Source organism: Podarcis liolepis (genome assembly GCF_965112155.1).
Source record: "Podarcis liolepis genome assembly, chromosome: 3".
NCBI classification, from domain to species: Eukaryota; Metazoa; Chordata; class Lepidosauria; order Squamata; family Lacertidae; genus Podarcis; species Podarcis liolepis.
In genome coordinates this window covers 65,019,872-65,041,608 of record NC_139557.1, presented here as the reverse complement: position 1 = coordinate 65,041,608, position 21,737 = coordinate 65,019,872, and the positions used below count along the sequence as shown (strand labels likewise).

The following is a 21,737-nucleotide window of genomic DNA, read 5'->3' as shown; positions in this document are numbered from 1 at the left end:
ACTAGAAAACCCTGCCTCTGGAGTCACATCCCCAGCTATTTCTGGAATGGAGTGGAAAATTAGCTTGTTGGGCTTCTCTTGGAAATAAATTCTACAATGAGGCAAGAACCAGCACCCTGTCCCTGGATATGGCTGCCATCCTCATTTCAGAATACAGGTGCATTCCAAGCACACCTACTCTGATGATCTCAAAACATCTGGGGGTAAATATAAGAAAAGCACTTTGAGGGAATTTATCATAGCTGATGACCAATACAAAGGCAAGCAATGGTGGTGGGAGGTCGGGAGGCAATTAGAAGATACCAGAAATGGGAGATTGAATTTGTATAAAGACAATCCTCATTTTGCATGGAGGTTACATATTAGACCTCCACACGCATCAGCGGGGCCTGCATAAAATATTCCACCCTGCCCTTTTTGTGACGTTTTAGGATCACTTCCAGGTTCTGCAGTGTACGCATGTGTGCGACTGCACATCAATCAAAACATACAGAAAAAATACAGAAGTTGCCTGTATTTGGTCCTGCCCTCAGAGATCTGTAAATTATCTAATATATATTGTAGAAGTCTTTAAAAACTTGGTTTTCTTTTAAGCTTCAAAGCTGCCCATGGACGTCCTACTCCATAATTTCTTTTTCCTGGATTTCACTGTATCCTACTCTGAAAATTGTCATTGTGTTTTATTACTTGAAATACTGAACACATTCTTCCTTCACAGACAGGTTTTTGTTCCTTAGCATGCAGTTTCTTAGCAGCACAGCCCTATACCCATGTGGCTGTCCTTATGGCCCAACACACAGATATCCTCACCAGTGTTGGAAACAGAGATATGAAAACTAGGAGCTAAATGGCACCTTAAACCTAGATAATGGGTGCAACAACAGAATGTCTAGGCATCCTTTTTATAACCAGAATAAAAGCTGAAAATGAATGAACTGCAGCTAAAATATTATGTTCATTTTACACAGGGTCCAGTCTGTCCCCTGCCTACCCCCTCTAATATACTTAAGAGGGTCTCTTCTCCAGTCTTCAGAGAATAGCTGGAAGTGGGGCGGCAGAAAAAGGTCCTCCCCTCCTTCCACTCTGCAGTTTAAATCTGAAATCTTAGGCGCAGTACTGTGGCCAGAGCTCAGAAACTGCTTGCACTAATGAAATTCCGTGTTACAAAATGCACCTAGAACAATGGGTGTTTTGAACACCGATCCTCCCAAGATGATCACACTGCACAATCTACCTACCGCCTTCTGTGCAAAAGGATCAGGACATGCAGCAAATTATGTGTCCACTTAAAGGTAAAGGTACCCCTGACCATTAGGTCCAGTCACGGACGACTCTGGGGTTTCATGCTCATCTCACTCTATAGGCTGAGGGAGCCGGCGTTTGTCCGCAGACAGCTTCTGGGTCATGTGGCCAGCATGACTAAGCCGCTTCTGGTGAACCAGAGCAGCACACGGAAACGCTGTTTACCTTCCCGCTGGAGTGGTACGTATTTATCTACTTGCACTTTGACATGCTTTCGAACTGCTAGGTGGGCAGAAGCTGGGACTGAGCAACGGGAGCTCATCCTGCCACAGGGATTCGAACCACCAACCTTCTGATTGGCAAGCCCTAGGCTCTGTGGTTTAGACCACAGCGCCACCCACGTCCCCTTTGTGCCCACTTACACAGCTCCTTTTGCTTTGCTATCTCCAGATATCTAAACACACTATGGATATTTCATTCTAAAAACAGACATCACCCTTGTAGTGGTTTCCCTTTAGCCATCTCAAATCCAGCAGTTCTCAAAAGCTTAAAATTTTGATTAGCTGAAATACCACACTCAAACGGTCTATCCGAGGACCGCTCATTGCACTGACATCTATAAAATGTTACAGATTTTATGATTTAGACAAAGCATCTGAAACACACCTGTTAGACAAACAGATGTATGTCACAAAAAACCTTATTAGGTAAGCAAGTAGGACACACTGTAGGATTTGTCTTCTTTGATGTTGAAAATCTAGGCCTATCTTACTTAGAAGAGGGCCAATGACCTCAGCTGTCAAGTAGGTTACATCTAAACAAGATTAAAGGCAAAGATGGTAGATCAGATTGGCAACTGGGAGCTCACAGGTTGACTATGGTTTCTTGAGAGAGTTGCCTGGTCCGCAGCTGCCAACAGCTTGCCCATAAGAACAGCCTGCCGGATCAAGCCAGTGGCTCATCTAGACCAGCATCCTGTTCTCACATTGGCCAGCCAGATGCCTATGGGAAGCCTGCAAGACCTGAGCATAACAGCATCCTTCTCTCCTACAGTTCCCAGCCACTAGTATTCAGAGGCACACTGGCCTCTGACAGTGAAGGTAGAGGCACCATTGAGAGCCTTTTCCTCCACGAATTCGTCTAATCCTCTTTCAAAGCCACCCAAGTTGTTGGGCAGCACTGCCTCTGTTGTTAGCAAATCCTGCAGTTCAACAATGTGCTGTGTGAACAAGCGCTTTCTTTTGTCTGTTCTGAATCTTCCAACATTCAGCTTTGTTGGACGTCCGTGCGTTGTAGTGTTACGAGAGAGGGAGAAAAACTCCTTCCATCTGTCCTTCCTTTTCCTAAGTGTATGTTGAACTAGAGTAGGAGACTGGCTGTGCAAGGAAGAAGAATTGCCCCCTCACAGACATTCTGGTTTCCCCCTTCCTCTCAGCTTCCCTGGAAGAATTCCAAGTAAGGAAGTGTATCTGGACTCCTCCTTCCCCTGACGCACCCTGCCTTATCCTAGTTCTTCCAGGAAATGTGGATTTGCAAATCAAGGTGAGGGGAAGGTTTAAAATTATATTAATGGTTTGTTGGTATAAACTGTTTGATTGAAAAGCTTTCTGTAATTTTTTAAACAGATAAATCTTCTTGACACAATGCTCCTTACTGCTCCCCTATTCAGGAAGTACAGAGGGAGGGGCATCTGCATTTAAACTGGCCACTATAGGAACACATATTAGATAATATTGTTTATAAAGCATCTAAAACAGTTGGGTGCTGTACAATGATGAGCAATACCCAGTAACCACAAAGCTGCCATCAGAGAAGGAAAATATTTAGAGATTCTAGGTCTCTGTGGCCCCAACAGAACTCTCCTTTGATGCCTACCCAACAGTGCTTTTGGCATTCCTTTTCAATAGCAGCCTCCCTTCCTCTAATCCAGCGGTTCTCAGCCTGTGGGTCCCCAGATGTTGTTGGACTACAACTCCCATCATCCCTGAGCTCTGGCCTTGCTAACTAGGAGTGATGGGAGTTGTAGTTCAACAACATCTGGGGACCCACAGGTTGAGAAAGGCTGTTCCATGCCAAGTGGCAAAGTGTTCTTAACTGCCATATGAATCAGGAGTCTACTGTTTTAAGGACTCACACCAGGCATGACGAGTTGGGCTGATTTACATACATCATTCAAGATTTCATCACTCACACCTGAGAGGGTGATGTCAAGGGAGAAACAGGAAACACAAGCAACCTACACTTCCTGTTCTTCCACATCTCTGCCACACACATGAATGAATTAGGGCCAATGCAGGGACAGTATGCAAGAGAGATGGGAAATCCCATATGTAGTACACACACAAAATGCAGACATGCCATCCAAACTTTGTGTGCACATTGTTCAAAAATCAGTGTACCTACATTAATGGTAATATGCGAAGTGTTTAGCAGCTCTGAATCATGCAGTTATCTGGATTGTGGCTGCATTTGTATTCTATGGAAAGCAGTAAGATGAGCGCACACAGATTCAAACTTAAACAACTGGAGTAGTTCTTATATGGCACTGCAATTTTAAAAGACATTTTAAACATTTGTGGTAACAATTTAGGTTGTATGTGCAATCTTCTTTTATCTTAGCAGGCACTAACTGATACATTGTTAAATTAATGGAACTCTTTTGTATGCTGACATTTCAAAATTTCAGATACGGAACAGTATTTCAGGTTACTGAACAGCAATTTAAATCAAGCACAGCCTTTTAAAAAACTTGCCTTGAATAACTTGAATATTCTCAACATATATTAAATAAAAAGTTAATGATCCCTGTTTCCCCATTTTCTTATTAGAATATCAGCTCCAACGTCTGAATTTTTTTGGGGGGGTGTTAAAACAAAATATTACATAGATTACCATTGTTAAGGCATTTTAAAAAATCAACACACTGTTGACATTTTAACACATACACATACCCTTTCCCTGAAACTGTGTTAGCTTTATTTCTAAGTTTTAATAACTAGAAATACAACCGTGCAAAAGGGAAGGGAACAGGAATGTGCAAAAAAGCAGATGTGTAGCCACCGAGCCTACACTAACAGTGCAAACGCATGATAGGAAACCACGCTTGTGGTAACAAAATAAAGCTTGTAAAAGGAGAAGCTGGGCGTAGACTGTTATGACCTACGTGCTGCGAATCTCAGCAACAAAAAGCAGTTGTTTTCTTACTTCTTCTTGTTGTTTTTAAAATCAGGAATCGAAAGAATCAGAACTATGCGTTTCACGGAAAGCTTTAACCCTCCCCAAAAGTTGTTGTTTTTTAAATTTTTTATTACTTTTATTATTATTATTAAAAGAGGCGATACAAAATGACATGAAGCCAAGCCAAGCCGTTCCTTTCAAGGGGAGGGGCAGGGAAAGAAAGAAAGAAAGAAAGAAAGAAAGAAAGAAAGAAAGAAAGAAAGAAAGAAAGAAAGAAAGAAAGAAAGCTGCTCCTTTAAGAGAAACTCTTGCTAGACCCCCGCTCCCCAAAGAGGCTGTATTCTACTTTTCCTTGGATAAAGAAACCTGTATAGTGCAGTTGGGAAGGTCTGCTTCTCCCGCAGCAGCATCTGAAAGCAACACTTGGTTGACATTAATGCTGGTGTAGACTCTCTCCCGGCTGCGAAGGAAACACGATCAATCTTGCGGGGTGGGGAGGGAGAGTCGTCCTGCCTGCGTGCGCGCCGCTTCCCCCGCTGCACTCACCGCTTGCGTGCTCGGAGAGAGTGGAGACTGACGTCTGGCCCATGTCTTGGTCCTGGCAGAGGGCCGGGGGTCCTACAATCAGGCCGCCCTCTCGGTCCTTCGGTAAGGTCTCCTCTCCCACGGAAGCTCCCGAGGGCTCATGGCACCTTCTCCCGGCGCTCGCCTGCTGGCTCGCTGCAATTAGCAGCCTCCTCCTTGCAACTTCTGCTGCCTCCCTCCCCTTGCGCGCGAGTTGCTAAGCCCTCCTCCGGCTCCTCCCTCCGCCTGTTGCTGCTGCCGCCCAGCTCAGCCTGCTCCTGCTCAGCCGAATGCCTGTCATTCCTCTATGCAGATTAACTCGGGCCAAAGGGAGAGAGCCCCAAGCTGGTACAGCCACGCCAGGCTCCCTCGCCGAGATCATCCGGCGCCACAACAGTTGTAGTGTGTGGCTGTAAGCTGCTCGCACAAAGAACTCGGTGTTAAACGACCATGTAGGGCTCGGCTGACAAAAAAGGAAAGTACTTAGTCGTGGCGTTTAAGTTTGCAAAAAGGTCTTGTTTTCCCCAAAGGGGCTTATCCCTGCTCAGTTTTCCGACCTTAGAGGGCCGGTTTCATGCGCTTCTGCTAACTAGCTGCTGCTACAGGTTAGATAATTTCCTCTAGAGAGGTAGATATCCTAGCCTCTTGCAGCAAAAGGAAAGAGTCCTTTGGGCCTTAAATACTAAAGGATTTGCAGTGCCACAAAAATGTGTTTTTAGACCTTTACAGTTCCGTCAATAAAGCATTGCGCTTTCGAATAATGGATTAAAATCTGAGCAAGTGTCTGGGACCTGAACTGCACCATGCATAAGCTCCTATAGGGAACTGATATGGGACTGAAACACAAAGGGATTCCAGCATTAGGATTAAAAAAGAGAGAGAACGGGTACTCATGTCTTCACTTGGTGAGTCACAACACTTCCTTGCATACAAAAGTTCAAACTGCATTGCTCAGAAAAATGCATCTTACACATTTCCGAACCTGCCTTGCTAATCTGGTGCTGGATAGCAGGCAAAATCTAAAATTAATTCCATAAACTGTTTCATACCCTCTCTAGAAAAATCCGATTGTAACTTTGAATTGGATTTTGTACCTTAATCTAGTGGCAAAAATTACTTCTGTACCTTGCATAACTTTGTTCTGTGCTTCATTTCCTATTGTCTGGTGGTCAGGTGTCTTGGGAACAAAGGAAGCATCTTTTCGTAGTTCCCAGTGCAAATTGTTTCCAGTACAGGTTGTAACAGGATATATACTGCACAATTATATACAAATGACTTCAACGGCTCTTATTCCCAGCTAAGTGGATAAAGAGTGTAGCCATAGATTTTCTCCGCTTAATAAAAAGGAAGTTTATATTAAGAACAAGTTCCTCTGTCCTTTAAAATTATGCTCATTTTCTTCTTGGTTAAAATATGGAGAGTAAACAAAACAAGTTTCACCAGCCATTTAAAAGGGGTTATTTAATATAAATGTTATTTCACATGACGTAAAACCACTTCTGGAGATCTACCAGAATAAAGCACAAGTTAAGCACTCATTTCCATGTTCTTTTCTCCCAGGGGGCAAAAAACTTTCACATTGAGCTGCCAAGCAGAGTAGCAGGCCATCACCTGGCCAGAGCCTTCCACATGCATTCTGCTCAGCCATTCACAAAAATATGGTTGCATGCACCCCAGTCTCCAGGTGGCAAGAGACTCCAGGAGTTTCAGTTTCCTTGGGAAAAAGAAACACCATGATGCAGCTGTAGCATCACAGCCTCATGCCTTCATCTGCCCCAGCTGCAACAAACATGTCTCTCCTGTCTCTGTCTCTACAGCAACAGCAGACGCTGTAACCCATGGGTAGGCAAACTAAGGCCTGGGGGGCGGATCCGGCCCAATCGCCTTCTAAATCCGGCCCGCGGACGGTCCGGGAATCAGCGTGTTTTTACATGAGTAGAATGTGTCCTTTTATTTAAAATGCATCTCTGGATTATTTGTGGGGCATAGGAATTCATTTTTATTTTTTCACTTTCCAAAATATAGTCCAGCCCCCCACATGGTCTGAGGGATAGTGGACCAGCCCCCTGCTGAAAAAGTTTGCTGACCCCTGCTGTAACCTTCCAACAGTTTAACTTCACTCCCCCAAAGGCACAATCTTGCATTGTTTCCAGAGACAAATGTATCCCAACAAATCCTCACTGGGAGCTGGGAAAAGACCCCACCCATATGTCTCTATGACATATTTATCAACTGTCTTGATAAATATGTAAACTACCCTCACAGTTTTCAGTTGGTATGAAAGTGTTTAAAATCTTTAAAATAAATAAAAATAAATTTAATTATTTTTAAAGCAAAAGAAAAATGTATGAACATCAGCTGAAGGGCAAGCCAGATAGCTGATCCAGCACTCACTATGAGGTATGCACATCTGTCAGTTTCAGTTGTGAAACAAGAGGAAGCCAGGCTCACATTTTATCAGGTTAGGAATTCTTTACGAGCTCTGTTTTCACATTACTGTATATTCATCTTCAACCTTAGATGTCCAAGGAGCAGGTCCTCTATGTCTTGAAGGCCTCCTTCCCTCTTAATTGGTCTAGAGAAGCATTTTGTCATGAAAACAGATTAGGTTGCAAACAGCAAACAGTTTGGCATGGGAAAAAGTATTCTTATAAGACATTATGGGCAAGTTGGTATAAGTCTATGAAAGCCACTTTTTTTTTTTAAAGGCTACTAATCTCTTGTACAGTGGCACCTACATCCATATAATTTATGTTAAACTATATGCTTTTGGGTTTTTCTATAACATAATTACATTATGTTGGCTATTAATAATATAATAATGTCTACAGCAGAAAAAATATGTTTAAAAAATTGAAAAGTGTAAGGAACAGGGAGTATACACTCCAAAAAAAGTGTAAATAAAAAATTACTTGTGCTTCTGAATATGACTAAAATTATTTGCAGGTCAAAACAGCATATATCATATTAGTCAATGACTTAACCTGAGAATTTTAGAAAAGATTTCTGATAAATATGCCAAGACTGTTCAGCGGCTGCTTCTATTAAATACCTTGATGTACAGTCATACCTCGGGTTACAGACGCTTCAGGTTGTGTTTTTTCAGGTTACGGACCGCCGAAACCTGGAAGTACCGGAACGGGCTACTTCCGGTTTTCGGCGGTCATGCATGCGCAGAAGCACTAAATCACACTTTGTGCATGTGCAAAAGCGCCAAATCGCAACCCGCGTGTGTGCAGATGCGCCGCTGCGGGTTGCGAACGTGAATCCCGCATGGATCACGTTCGCAACCCAAGCGTCCACTGTATTAAGTTCTTATTGTGTACCACCAGCAGGGTTCATTTTTTGTCTGTATTGTGATAAGAAATAGAAAAAGTTACATAAGAAGAATAGCAATGCCAAAATATAACACTGGGGGCAAGTAAACAAGTTCATAATGTCACTCTCAGGACACTGGAATACACTGGAGAACACACACACCAAAATTACATAAGGACTATGTCACACCACATAGAAAAATAAATATCGAATATTACCAGTAGGGTTTGTTGAACTTCCCTTCTTGTATACTTATTAAAGTAAGGAAAACAAAATATACAACAATACAATTATTTAAAGGTGAGTTTTGGTAAGCAATCCAGAGTGACAACATTTATACCAACTAGCTTATGTAAAAGAAATGTAAATGGAACACAGGAAGCTGCCTATACTGAGTCAGACCATTGGTCCATCTAGTTCAGTACTGTCTACACTGATGGGCAGCAGCTCTCCAGAATTTGAGGACATCCAGCAGTAACTTGCATTACCGTAATTCCTTTTGAAACAGAACTTTCCATGCACTAGGTATCAGTGTTGTGATTTTCATCTCTTTTCCCCTTACATTTTTAATAGCTATATTGCTTGCTTTCCATTATATGGTGTCTACAATAAATGATCATATCTAGTTATTTTTTATTTTATTAAGGAAAAAACTGTATGTTACTTAATAGTACGTAAAACCTCTAAGTGGTTTGTTCGTCTATTCTGCTTTGTTAAACCATCAGTATCCAGCCATTTTAACTCTGCTGACAAAAGCCAGGTTATATGTTTCATTTTTTTAAAAAAAATCCTTCCTGACCTTAAATCAAGACTTTGGAGTATAATTGGTGCTTGGTATCGTACGCTAAAGAACAAAATGCCAGATGTAATTTTTAAAGTTCCTGTTTTATATCATTTTATGTCACAGTTGAGTGCAGTATAAACACAATGGTGGCCTGCATTCCATAAATATTTGTTCTTGCTACCAGACAGATTTTGTATTGTTTCTCCAATGATATTTATTTAGAACTGCTTGTGTGAGAGAGACATATAGATCTATGGAACCACGTAAAGCCATTATTTCTGAATAAAAATAGTTTTGTGGTCACAATGCAGGTCTAGCAAACAGGTCTGTGATTGGCATTCATTCCAGAATATTGGCCATCAGCAAAATGCCAACATTTTAATGCTTTACTAATTGGTCACAATTCTGTAGCAAATTCCCAAAGTCAAACATGATATTCTTATTAACCATGACATTCACTCCATGGCAATTATGAAATGCTCGCAGCAACAAGGAAGGGTGGCTCTGATTTATAAAGCAAAACAAAACTTTAAACTATATTTATATGTTCAGCCAGTGATTGGGGTGTATGGGGTGTTAGGAGAGGGGTAGTAGCTCTGGTGGGGTACACGTCATGCTCCTTCTGGGATATTTTGCCCACCTTTGCTCCCCACCCTGCACTCATGTCATGGACAGGCTGGGTGCAGAGGAATGGTGGGGCACCAACTGGATAACCCCCATGGGACCCCCCAGGGGAAGAAGGCTCAGAACCAGGGGGCTGGTGTTGGGACAACAATGAGTGGTCAGAGGGAGGAAAAGGAGAAGAATGGTAGGAGTGTCAGAAGCTGAAAGGGCAAGAGAGTTTAGTAAGGAGAAAGCGGCTAGGGCAGAAAGTAGTCCAGGCTCAGAGGCAGAAGAGGAGGCTGGAGAGGGAGGGGCCTAGCACTGAAGGTTTGCTCTGGAGGGTTAGGAGACACTGGGAGCAATACGAGGAGCTGCAAAAATGGCCTCCCACTGTATCATAAGCTTTCTGTGGATGGAAAGAGTTTGTAGAAGGGTCAGTCATGATCCAAACCAATACCACTTAAACCAGTGATGCCAAAATACATCCACCAAGAGGCCACTAATTTGTTTATTTTTAAATGGGACTGGCACCTGGGTTGCTGAAGAGGATAGCAGGAAGGGCCTTCTTCCATTGCTGCATTTTGAACCTCTAAGTTCAGGGGTGGGGGTGGGGAGGGAACTTTTCACAAACTAAAGCCACAATAAGCCATCTACTCCCTCCTATTCCCGCTTCCTTTTTGTTTTATGTTTTAAATTAGATTGGGAACCTGCAGGGAGAGAAACAAAGTAATCTAGGAGCACCCGGCAATTTTATGTGCTTTTATTAATATCACATGATGAGGTGCCGTAGCCTTGTCTGTGTTATGGAACCAGCCAAACAGGAACCAAGACAGCAATGAAAAACATAATACTACAGAGGCCAAATAAGGACTAGTCATGTTAGAGCTGGAATGGGGGAGCTGTGGCCTACCAAATGCTGCATTCCAATTCCCATCAACCCCAGCCAACATGGTCAATAGTCTGGGATGATGAGGATTGAAGCCCAAAGGTATCTGGAGACCCATAGCCCCTGTAGGCAACTCCTGGAAGCAGAGGGTTGAAAGGGGGGAAATCTGATATGTTTGGGAAGAGATTCCCTAGCTAGTGTTGCATACCCTATTTTCTGTAGTAGTGCACGCCACTCCTTGTGCTAATATCACTACCGTAGCTTAGCAGCATTGGACTTCTAGAAAAATAACATGGGATCAAAGCAGGACCTGATTATTTTCAGTTACTTTGAACCTCTGTTATAGAGGCAGGTACTGATACTTAAAAATTAAAAAAAGTCTTGCAAATATGTCCACATGGACATCACCAGAACTTATTAAGCAAAATAATAGCGCATCCGAAAATGATAAAGAATTGCTGCTTGGAACATGGCAATAGCTCTTTAAAAACCATTCCATCCAGGAAGGCTGATGTTTGAATTTCTAATGCACAACATGGTGTCTTTAGTTCATTTCTTTCAGCATCTACAGGTCCTATTGAACTCGATGCATCGATGCATTTACACAAGTAGCACCATCACTTTACTGCCTATAAAATGCAAAAATGAGGCAAAACCCAAAGGCTGAAAAGGAGATAATGATAATCTAGTCCACCCAGCTGCTCTAAAGTGGAACCCTCCACAAAGCAACAAACATCTGCTCTAGACATTAACACCCATCATCTAGGTTATCACATGCTGTGAACAGATGATAGTCACAAGGTGCTCTACCCTACAGATACCCGTAAAATACAGTGAGTGGTCTAGAAAACATTATATCCACACTAACCTCAACTTGCTTCTTTCCAAGAAGCTGAGCAGCTGGGTTTTAAAGAAGAGTATTGGAAAACACATTTAGGTTAGGAACATTAAGTGCATAGTGAAGCACAGACAGTGCATAATGCTTACTGAAAGCCAGCTTAGTTTTTGACCTGTGATATTTAATGTTCAATAAAATGAGGTGGGCAGCAATGTATTGTGTTTCTCCTCTGAAAACATGCCTCACTTTTGTGAAATGCCGCCTCTGCACTCAATATTTTAGGTTCCTTTCTATTTTATTGTGCCTCCAACCAGATTAAGGACTACTGCTGTTATGCCTGTGTATGTGGATAAAGCACTACAGGATGAAAGGCTAATGATGATGTTAAAGAACTTTTATTTTATGAAAAAGCAATAGGATTTGTAAAACTGAACTGCATAATTGCTAATACAGCCATAAGGTACAACAGCTTAGAAATGTGGTATTTTGTAAAAGGCAAAAGATGTATACAATCTGAAGAGAAACCAGAGTATGATGAAATTATACAATTGAATATAAATATAGATGGGAAACGGCTATGTATTGTGAGTACTTATCTACTTTTAAGGGTTTTCATTTATGATCTTTTTATTTTGCTTCTTTATTCTTTCTTTGTTCTTTTTTTCTTTTTTCTGATGTCTTATCTTTCATTTCACTGCTTTATTGTGAATGGCATTTTATGGAGGTATGGATGGCTGTGAATATGAGAAGAGACAAAATATTCTCTCTTTTTTTTCTTGGTTGGATGTATTTTCTTTTTCTTTTGTATTTTCCTTTGTTGTGAATATGTATGTTTTCTAATTTGTACTTAATAAAAATATTAATAAAAAAAAAGAAATGCGGTATTTTGGGTATTCAGGAGGTAGGAAGAAGCATAGTTAACCCTCTCCCACAAGATATAGTAATGGCCACCAAAATGGATGGCTTTAAAAGAGCTTAGACAAACTCATTGAGAATATGGTTATTAATGGCTACTATTGATGACGACTAGGTTCCACTGTTGTAGACAGCATGCCACTGAATACCAGTCACTGGGGACCGTAACTGGACCAGTGCTATTGTACTCATGTCCTGCTTGCAGGCTTCCCATGGGCATCTGGTTGGCCACTGTGAGAACAGGATCCTAGGCTAGATGGGCCTTTGGCCTGATCCAGCAAGCCTGTTCTTATGTTCATTCAGTGGCCGCCAACCGTTGTGCTGCCCTCTTCAGATCAGTAGAACAGTACCACTTCAGTATCACTGGTAAAGAAAAAGCATTTTGTATGTGTTGTATATGTGATATAACACTGTGGCACCAGATGGTGCTGTGGTGTCCCATCTTTCCCTACCAGATTTCCCTGTATGAGTTTACAACGGGTTTAACTGACTCGCTTCTTTGACATGTATCGATCCAGCCCATGTCTCCTACAATCTTAAGTACTTTAAATCCTTTCAGCAGAAACTGACATATTCATAGAATCACAAAATTGTACAAACAGGACCCCGAGGGTCATTTAGTCCAACCCCCTGCAATGCAGGAATCTCAACTAAAGCATCCTCTGCTTAAAAACCTCTGCTTAAAAACCTCCAAGGAAGGAGAGCCCACCACCTTCTGAGGGAGTACCTTCCAGTGTCAAACAGCTCTTGGCACCAGAAAGTTCTTCCTGATGTTTAGTCAGAATCACCTTTCTTGTAACTTGAAGCAATTGGTTCAGGTCCCACCCTCCAGAGGAGGAGAAAACAAGCTTGCCACTCCAAAGATGGGCCCACTATTCAAGGGTCTCTAAATACTAGCCAAAAGAATTGTGAAATGTCAACTGGTCTCCACAAAAGAAACTAAACTGTCCTGACATATTTTTGTGCATTAAAATTGGCAGCACACTTCATTCTTACACTCAAAAGTACTTGGCTGCTGTCAGTTTTAATCTAGAGAAAGTGTACCTCAGGCAACGAAACACTGTATTAAAGGCAATAAAGGTCTGGCTCAGTCCTAGCCAGTGTGGGCAAATCCTGGAACATTTTAAAGAGTATCAGAGAATCAGAAGGCAATATTAGGGGGGGGGGGACCAAAACTCCTGCAGGTCAGCAGACACGCTCTACAGCTTTACAAGACCATGCCGCTATCTTTTTAAAAACAACAAAAACAACCCTCTAGGTTTATCTGCACATTGCTCTTGAAAAGACAGTGAACACTTCTATAAACCTTTCAGTACAGTATTTAATGAATATTTCATTATTATTCCAGTAAAGCCTTTTAGAAGAACATACAACACAATTACATACAATTGCTCCCTAACCACAAGAGAAAGAGCATTTTCTGGCTAGGACATAGACATGAAGCAAACCATTTGCAGCTCAACTTACAGATGGAGTGAATCAAAATAGTAAAAATGTGCACATAATATTTCATTCGGGACTTCTGGGCAACCTGAACAGTGAATTCTGCATAGTGGGTTGAGACTCACCTGTGGCTCTTTGGGGGCAGGAGCTGCATAGGTAGCTCACTAGGTACCAGTAAGCGGGGGTAAGACAGTGTCAGAAAAAGCTAATGGAGGGAAAGAGGATTCCAGATCAGAAGCTGGATTGGCTGGGAGATCCCATGCAGAAGCAGAGTTCCATCTCTGGGTTTTCATGGCAAAGCAGTTTGGGAACCATTATGTCCAGTAAATTACAAAAGATACATTTTAGGTTAAAACTGGAGGTTGAATTCTGCTTACCAATTATCCTTCAGCTGATTCATGATCTGATTCGAGGACAATTTTGATAACAAAAGCCTGACTCACCAATGCTGATATACCTAAATTGCTATTTCTAGCACTAAATAGCCAGAGCCAGCTGCTGTGTGCAGGACTGTCTAGTTCTATGCCAAAAATAGTAGCTATTCAGAAAGATATGTCAGGTATGTAGCCAGACTGATTTTTTCTCTTTCTCTATGGTTTACAGTTTAGTTGGAAAAACAACTAAAGTGTGTGTTAACCTGACAACTCAGAACAGAGTTTCCAAAACATTACTATGCAGACATTGGGAAGGTGATTTGTTACAGAAGGCCTATATTTTATCTTATTTATTGAGGACTTCCGGGTTAGCGCCTCTGGTAATGGCTGAATTCCTCTGATCGGGAGGAATTCGCTTCGTGGAAATTAGGGTCTGGCAGCCACGGTGAAGGCGGGGACCCACAAAAAATCACAGGCGGGAGAAGCCTGTGAACGTGGGATTCGGCTGGCACCTTTTGCGCCTCCCCTACTCGCGGGGAAACCCGGTTTCGGGGATCCGGAGCGACGTGGGATGAGTGGCACGGTTCTTCGAATTGACTGCTTCTTTCACGGAGTGAAGCCGCATTGCTGTTGCCGGAGAGCGCTGACTTTTTCCTGTGGACAATTTGATTTTAAAACAACTACCCGTGAGTAGAACGGAAAATTGGATTTTTAAACGTCTTAATTTGGTACCAAAACGGGGAGGTTTCAAACAGGAAGTCCGCCTTCCCCTTTTGTAAACAGACTGAAGCAAAAAGGCTGCAAGCTAAAGTCTTGGAAAGCTTTTCATAAAGGATTAAACTTCCATCGGCTAAAATCATCAAACCCCCCTTGGAAGCAAGAGGAGAGGGGGGAATTTTTAGACCGCGTAAGCCTGCAGGAGAGAGTGAAGAAAGTCAAATTACCACCGCTCTGAACCTGGAAACGGGCTGCTAGTAAGACTGAAGTTTTGGATATGCTCATTGACTGTGAATAGATCGTTTGTTGACAGTAAGTTAAAGAAGAGAAATACATGGTTTCCATTGTCTCCTTCTGCATTTAAAAAGGAGTAAATGTAATTGAAAATTGAAACTAGCTTTGTTGCTGGATCTGTGTTTAAAAGGACGGATACAAATAGAAATTGTTTCCCCTAGAGGGAGGTTTTGAAACTGTTGCAGGAGTGGAGCTGGGGAATTTTCCAGCTGTAGAGATTAAAGACCGTGAGAAACAGAGATTGACCTTGGACAAGAATGTTGACAGAAGAAGCCTTAGTGATTGCATTTTGCAAGACAAGTGCTTTATTGGAACAGCTTCATAAGAAGATGGATGTGAGGATTATTAAAATTGACAATATGGGACAAAAAATGACTGATTTGGGACAAAAAGTGAATACCTATACAGAAACAACTCAGGAATCGATACAGGGATCTACTTTGACATGGCAAATTGAGGAGAAGGCGGGGGAGAAAGTTGTTAGAGCCCCAGCCTTGCGGATGCAATTTGATGACTATAAGTTGATGCCTTTTATGACTGAATTTAGAGAAAGCCAGACTTTGAGGATTGGAGCCCCGCTTGGACTGGAGAAGGAAAGTTGGATAGATCCCTTCATGCAGGGATTTATTGACCTTTGGGACCTGGACTTGGGTCAGGAGGAGACTGGAGTTGTGGGGACCGCCAGACTTAGAGGAACTTTGAAATGCGACTGGAAATATCTTGTGAATTTTACTTTTAACTATGGAGATTTGGCTGATTTGTCGAGAAGGAATAAAAACATTGTTAGGTGAGAATTTCCCCGAGATCTACTTTTCAGCATCAAAGGAAGGAAAATAACAACAAGATCAGGAGAAGACAAAGTAAATTGCATGTATAAACATGAAGAAGACTCGCAGAAGGGACTTGGAAAAGAGTTAAGAGCCTCATAGAATCATAGAGTTGGAAGAGACCACAAGGGCCATTGAGTCCAACCCCCTGCCAAGCAGGAAACACCATCAGAGCACTCCTGACATATGGTTGTCAAGCCTCTGCTTAAAGACCTCCAAAGAAGGAGACTCCACCACACTCCTTGGCAGCAAATTCCACTGTCGAACAGCTCTTATTGTCAGGAAGTTCTTCCTAATGTTTAGGTGGAATCTTCTTTCTTGTAGTTTGGATCCATTGCTCCGTGTCCACTTCTCTGGAGCAGCAGAAAACAACCTTTCTCCCTCCTCTATGTGACATCCTTTTATATATTTGAACATGGCTATCATATCACCCCTTAACCTCCTCTTCTCCAGGCTAAACATGCCCAGCTCCCTTAGCCATTCCTCATAAGGCATCGTTTCCAGGCCTTTGACCATTTTGGTTGCCCTCCTCTGGACACGTTCCAGTTTGTCAGTGTCCTTCTTGAATTGTGGTGCCCAGAACTGGACACAGTACTCCAGGTGAGGTCTGACCAGAGCAGAATACAGTGGCACTATTACTTCCCTTGATCTAGATGCTATACTCCTATTGATGCAGCCCAGAATTGCATTGGCTTTTTTAGCTGCCATTGGCTTTTTTAGCTTGGACAGAAGATCACCAGGTTGATGGACTATATGGAATTGACTGAATGGACTGGCAGAATCCGAGACCAGGGAGAAGAGACGGTGGAAGAATATTGGAAAAAGTTTAAAATCTATATATGGAAATAATGTAAAATTAATGAGTGTTAGAAAAATGTTGGAAGGAAATTATATGGCTTTAGTAGAAATGTTTTAAGGAATTAAGCATAAATATTATAGTTTTAATGGAAAATAAGGTTAAAATATGTTAAGATAATCATATGACAGAAAATAGAGAAAGATGGAAAGGATTTGCTGAAATAATTAATAGAAATGGAATACAAAAAGGGAGGTGAGAGGAGGTCGATGAAACAAGGGAATGAAAGAGAGGATATTGAGATGGTATGATGTGTGTTTTTTGAACTGTTTTTGCTTTTGTTTTGTTTAATGTGTTAATGTTGTGTTGTGTATTGTTTATATATTGTACTGTATGTTTTTTCTTCTTTTTTCTTCTTTTTTCTTATTTCTTTGCTTTTCTTCTTTTTGTAAGGTTTAAAAGTAATAAATATTATTTAAAAAATATTTTATCTTATTTATTGAATTGATATCCCACCTTCCTCCCAAATGGTGCTTTCTCTTGCTTACATGCATATGTTAGTTCATTTGATCACCACACACACAAACAAACACACACACACACACACACAGTATATATATTTGGAGGAATAGAAGGACTGAGACAGATGTGAAGGCTCACAGTGCAAGGGAAAAATGACAAGGTAAACTGAACCTGGTTGTTATGTTGTGTGGCAGATTAGGTGCCTAGCCAGCCTGGAAAGAATGAGGAGATTGACAGAATGATTCCTCAGGGCAGGGAAGCTGCGGGAAATGCCACATTGTCACCCTTCTTCCTGTAATGTGCAGATTCACTTACCTCTTGTGATATTGTCACATTGTGTGCTCTCTCGTTCCCTCTGCCAGCAGCTGCAAATGGCATGGAGCAGGGGCAGTGATATGCCTGCAAGCGAAACTACACGTTACAGGGAGAGATGGAAGCATGTGAAACAGGGATGCCATTTTCAGCAGCCACCCCACATCTGCCATGATGCGCTGAGTAAGGAGTCATTTTCATACTGTTAGACCACACTGTCTGTATTTCAATCTCAATTAGCCCCAACTTCATTTCACACCTGTTAATGCTTATCTCTTGCTTTATCCTGTGATGAAACCTGTACATGTGGATGTGCTGCAATGTTTTCCATGAGAATATTTATAATTCTTTTCTTTTTAATTGTTTGGCTACAAGAATAAATTTGTCACCCAGTTTGATTGCTAATTGTTGTTAGCTATGCAGGCTGTAGAACAGATATATTTGGTCCTCCAAAAGCAGTGAGGTTATATTACTGCAAATGAAAAATAAAGCTCTGCAACGTCACCATAGGGTGTGTGGGTGGCAGGCTCCGAAAGCTGCAGTACAATATTTTCACCATTACTTTAGCTTTCCCTAATTTTTATATGGCAATTCATCCCTGTGCCACTGATGCTATAAAAGCACTGCTATAGAATTTCTATCTCACAGGAGTGACCCAGTTCACACATAACACTAAGCCATGGTTTGGTTTAGTGTTACATGGCTTAGTGTTACATGCAAACAAGGCCAGTGTGTGGCTAACTGATGAGTCCAGCCCAAATAACGTTTAAATGCCAAAGTATTTTATTCTGGGTACTAAATATCATGATTCTTAAGGAAATCAGCCCTGAGTGCTCACTGGAAGGACAGATTGTGAAGCTGAGGCTCCAGTACTTTGGCCACCTCATGAGAAGAGAAGACTCTCTGAAAAAAACTCTGATGTTGGGAAAGAATGAGGGCACAAGGAGAAGGGAACAACAGAGGATGAGATGGTTGGACAGTGTTCTCAAAGCTACAAACATGAGTCTGACCATACTGTGGGAGGCAGTGGAAGACAGGAGGGGCTGGTGTGCTCTGGTCCATGGGGTCCCAAAGAGTTGGACGCAACTAAATGACTAAACAACAACAACAACAAAAATATCACTCTTCAATTTAAAAGCACAGATGAACTTTGATGGGTGTCACAGTGTGTGGTGGTCCCTCCACAGGACCAGGCAATGATCCAACAATGGGCCTGGTCACAGATGCCGATTTTCTGATTAACTGGCTTCTTGTTTTAGTCTAAATTGGATATAGTCACAATGGTGTGGATTAAGGAGTACTAAACTGAAACATGTATTACATGCCAGCCAGGGCAGGAAGTACTAGAAGTTGCTGCAAGAGTCTGTCAACTGAGGCAGGCTGATATCACTGAAGAGCATCTGAATCCTAATCCTCAGCTGACCACTGTTTAATAGAACAAAAGCAGCCAGCTGGGGCAATGGGTGATTCACACAAATATAACATCCTGGAAGAATTAACTGGATCAAAAGACTGGGCACATTTCACCAACAAACCTCATTTGGTACCAAGATCTCTACCAGACATACTGAAGAAGAGTTCTCCAACAAAAGGAAGCTGGTTTGGTTTGTCCTTTGTAGGCAATAACTCATATTGTAATTTCAAAGATAAATGTATTATAGGCTTTCTTAGCTTCTTTCTTTTCCTTGGTAAACAAATTCCTAGTTCACCATCCTGATACGCTGTTTCAAAACACAAGGGACAACTTAAGAAAGCAACAATTGATGTTGCTATCAGATGCTTGGAGCATTTCAATACTAGTTAATTAAAGCAAGCCAGACAGCAATATCCTTGTGAAATAGAAAAAGAAGTGATGCCCCTAAACAAAACAAGGATAATTTAGGACCTAAAGCTATCCTCAGAGAAAGAATAAGAACAACAAAGAAGAATTGGTTTCTATGGTTTTCAAACATCAGCTTCTGTCCTCCCTCTGCCCCCTCCTCCCCCCCCAAAAAAAGTTTGAGTCATATTTATTTTTAGTCTCATAAATGCTCATATAGCTACACTGTATGGAGTGGACAGTGCCATATAGTTTAGGATTAAAGTGACATCTTTTGACAGGGTTTCAAGAATCTGTAGTAGTGAGATAATTTTTTTAACTAGGAGAAATGGGCAATTCTGCCTGTTTCATTTGCTTGTCTATGCTGAGGTATGTCTGACATGAAACCGGAATTTTGCCTAGTCATGGAATATTAGTCATGTCATTGTATTAAATTCCTGCATCTTAATGGACCTTAGTTATGTCAGCTGGCTTGTTCCACAGACCTAACAAGTTTGTTTTAAAGTTTGTGCTAGTATGAGAGGTTCCCTCGCTCTGTTGATAAAATGTAAATGAAACCATAATTATGGTCTTAACTGCAGCTCTGTTGAAAGTGTGTGTGCAGTGCAATAGGAACAGAATTTAAATCCAAAGTCCTGAACACACTTACTAGAGAGTAAGGGCCATTGAATAAAGAGGAACTTACTTTAGATTGAACATGTGTAGGATTGAGCTGTAAGCTTGCAAGCCTAAGCATGTCTACTTCATTTAATTGGGCTTACTCTCAGGTAAGTGGGGTTGGGATTGTAGCCTCAGAAAGGAAAATAAATATAACATGGGTGCACCAGATCTCCATAGCTCAAATGGGCAATCATAGCTTTGTACTCAACAAATTGCCTGGTACGTGTACGTCACCAGGAATTCTGCACAGGTGAATAAATAGGCTGGTTCCCACTCTGGCTAGCATGCAAACCAGGAAGGATGACCTAGAAGGGACATATCTCTCTTGCTTAGTGGATTAAAAAAAAAAAAGTTTGCCAAGAGGCTAGCAAACATATTGAAAACAATATAAGAACCATCCTTGGCTAAGCACTACTTAGAAATTTAAATGGAAGTAGGCTGCTTCCCAGCCTTTTCAATTCTCATTTTGAACTTCCCCTTCAACTCCTTAGATGTGCTATTTTAACACGAAAACACATGTTCTAAAGTCAAGCCATCAGAAAGAGATTAAAGTGCACATTATTCCTAAATTAGAACAACAGCTATATATTTAAAATTGAATAACCATGTGTTTATATTGAATAACAGACACAGTGTTTCTCTTTTTAGAGTGAATGTATATTCAAGTTATTCCTGCCGCTAAAAGGTGTTTGATAATTACATGAATTCTATTCTGCCTCCCCTCCCTACCCCTGCCACCGTAAGTACACTTACTATTCAACTCAGTGGGATTTACTTCTGAGTAAACATGGGGCTGCATATTGCATATCACCAGGTCTGTGACCCTCAGCCTCATAAAGAGGGGGGAAAGGGTTTAAAAGGTGAATTTAAAGAATACCAGCATTGCAGGCAGAAAAAGCAAGCACCTGACAGCAGCACACAGAGAAGACACAAATTAATACTGTAGTTCAGCCAAGCATTAATGTCTGATTAGTTTCACTTACCAGTAGTATCCATTTCTTCTTTCTTCGCAAAGCCAGAAAAACAGCCTAGGCTCATCTCCTTCCCCCGCCCCTCTCTCTAACAAAGCGCCCTGCCCAGCTCTGATTATTAGCCCTTGCTGGCAGCCAGTGCTTGCACTGACTACTGCAGACATCACCACGGAAATTTATATCTCTAAGGATGACAAAACAGCCATTAGCTCCATTACAAGCAGATTATGCAAGCCTATCAAAGATACAGCGAACTTCGCCAAGGTATTCACTTTGGGGAAAGGAGTGGGGAGGACTCAAATCCAGCACAACTGCACAAGATTCCCCCGCCCCAAAAAAACCAACTTGATAGTATTGCCTATACAATTCTGAGAGAGTTTTAACTCACTTTCCTAAAACAGCAGTGATGAAAAAAGACAAATTCTATGCTAGGGAGAATTAGGAAAAGAATTTGAAAAGACAGTATCATTAAGCTTTTTATATGCATTTATGACCTTGCCACCTTTTAGTTGACATGCATAGCTACAATGCTCATGTTAATTTTCAGTGCGTATGTTTGCTTGTGTGCATGTACAAGTTTATTGCTCAGGCTTAAGAGTCATATTCCATACCATTCAGAAGCCTACAGGAAGTGACAGAAAATCATCAGAACTGGGAATTTAATGGCATAGATGC

General features: G+C 41.5%; 1 protein-coding gene across 4 annotated transcripts in view; it reads right to left on the bottom strand.

The window, feature by feature from the left end:
- Positions 1-21,102, bottom strand: part of PHACTR2 (phosphatase and actin regulator 2) — a 77,148-nt gene extending 56,046 nt beyond the window's left edge. For 2 of the 4 annotated variants that reach the window (XM_083496274.1, XM_083496276.1), the window contains exon 1: positions 21,075-21,102. In XM_083496274.1, coding sequence (XP_083352400.1) covers positions 21,075-21,087 — 13 coding nt within the window. In that variant the 5' untranslated portion in view covers positions 21,088-21,102. Of the gene's footprint in view, positions 1-4,965; positions 5,236-21,074 lie in introns of those variants that run through there. The other 2 variants (XM_083496277.1, XM_083496275.1) reach the window with 2 other exon arrangements.
- Positions 21,103-21,737: the final 635 nt, after the last annotated feature.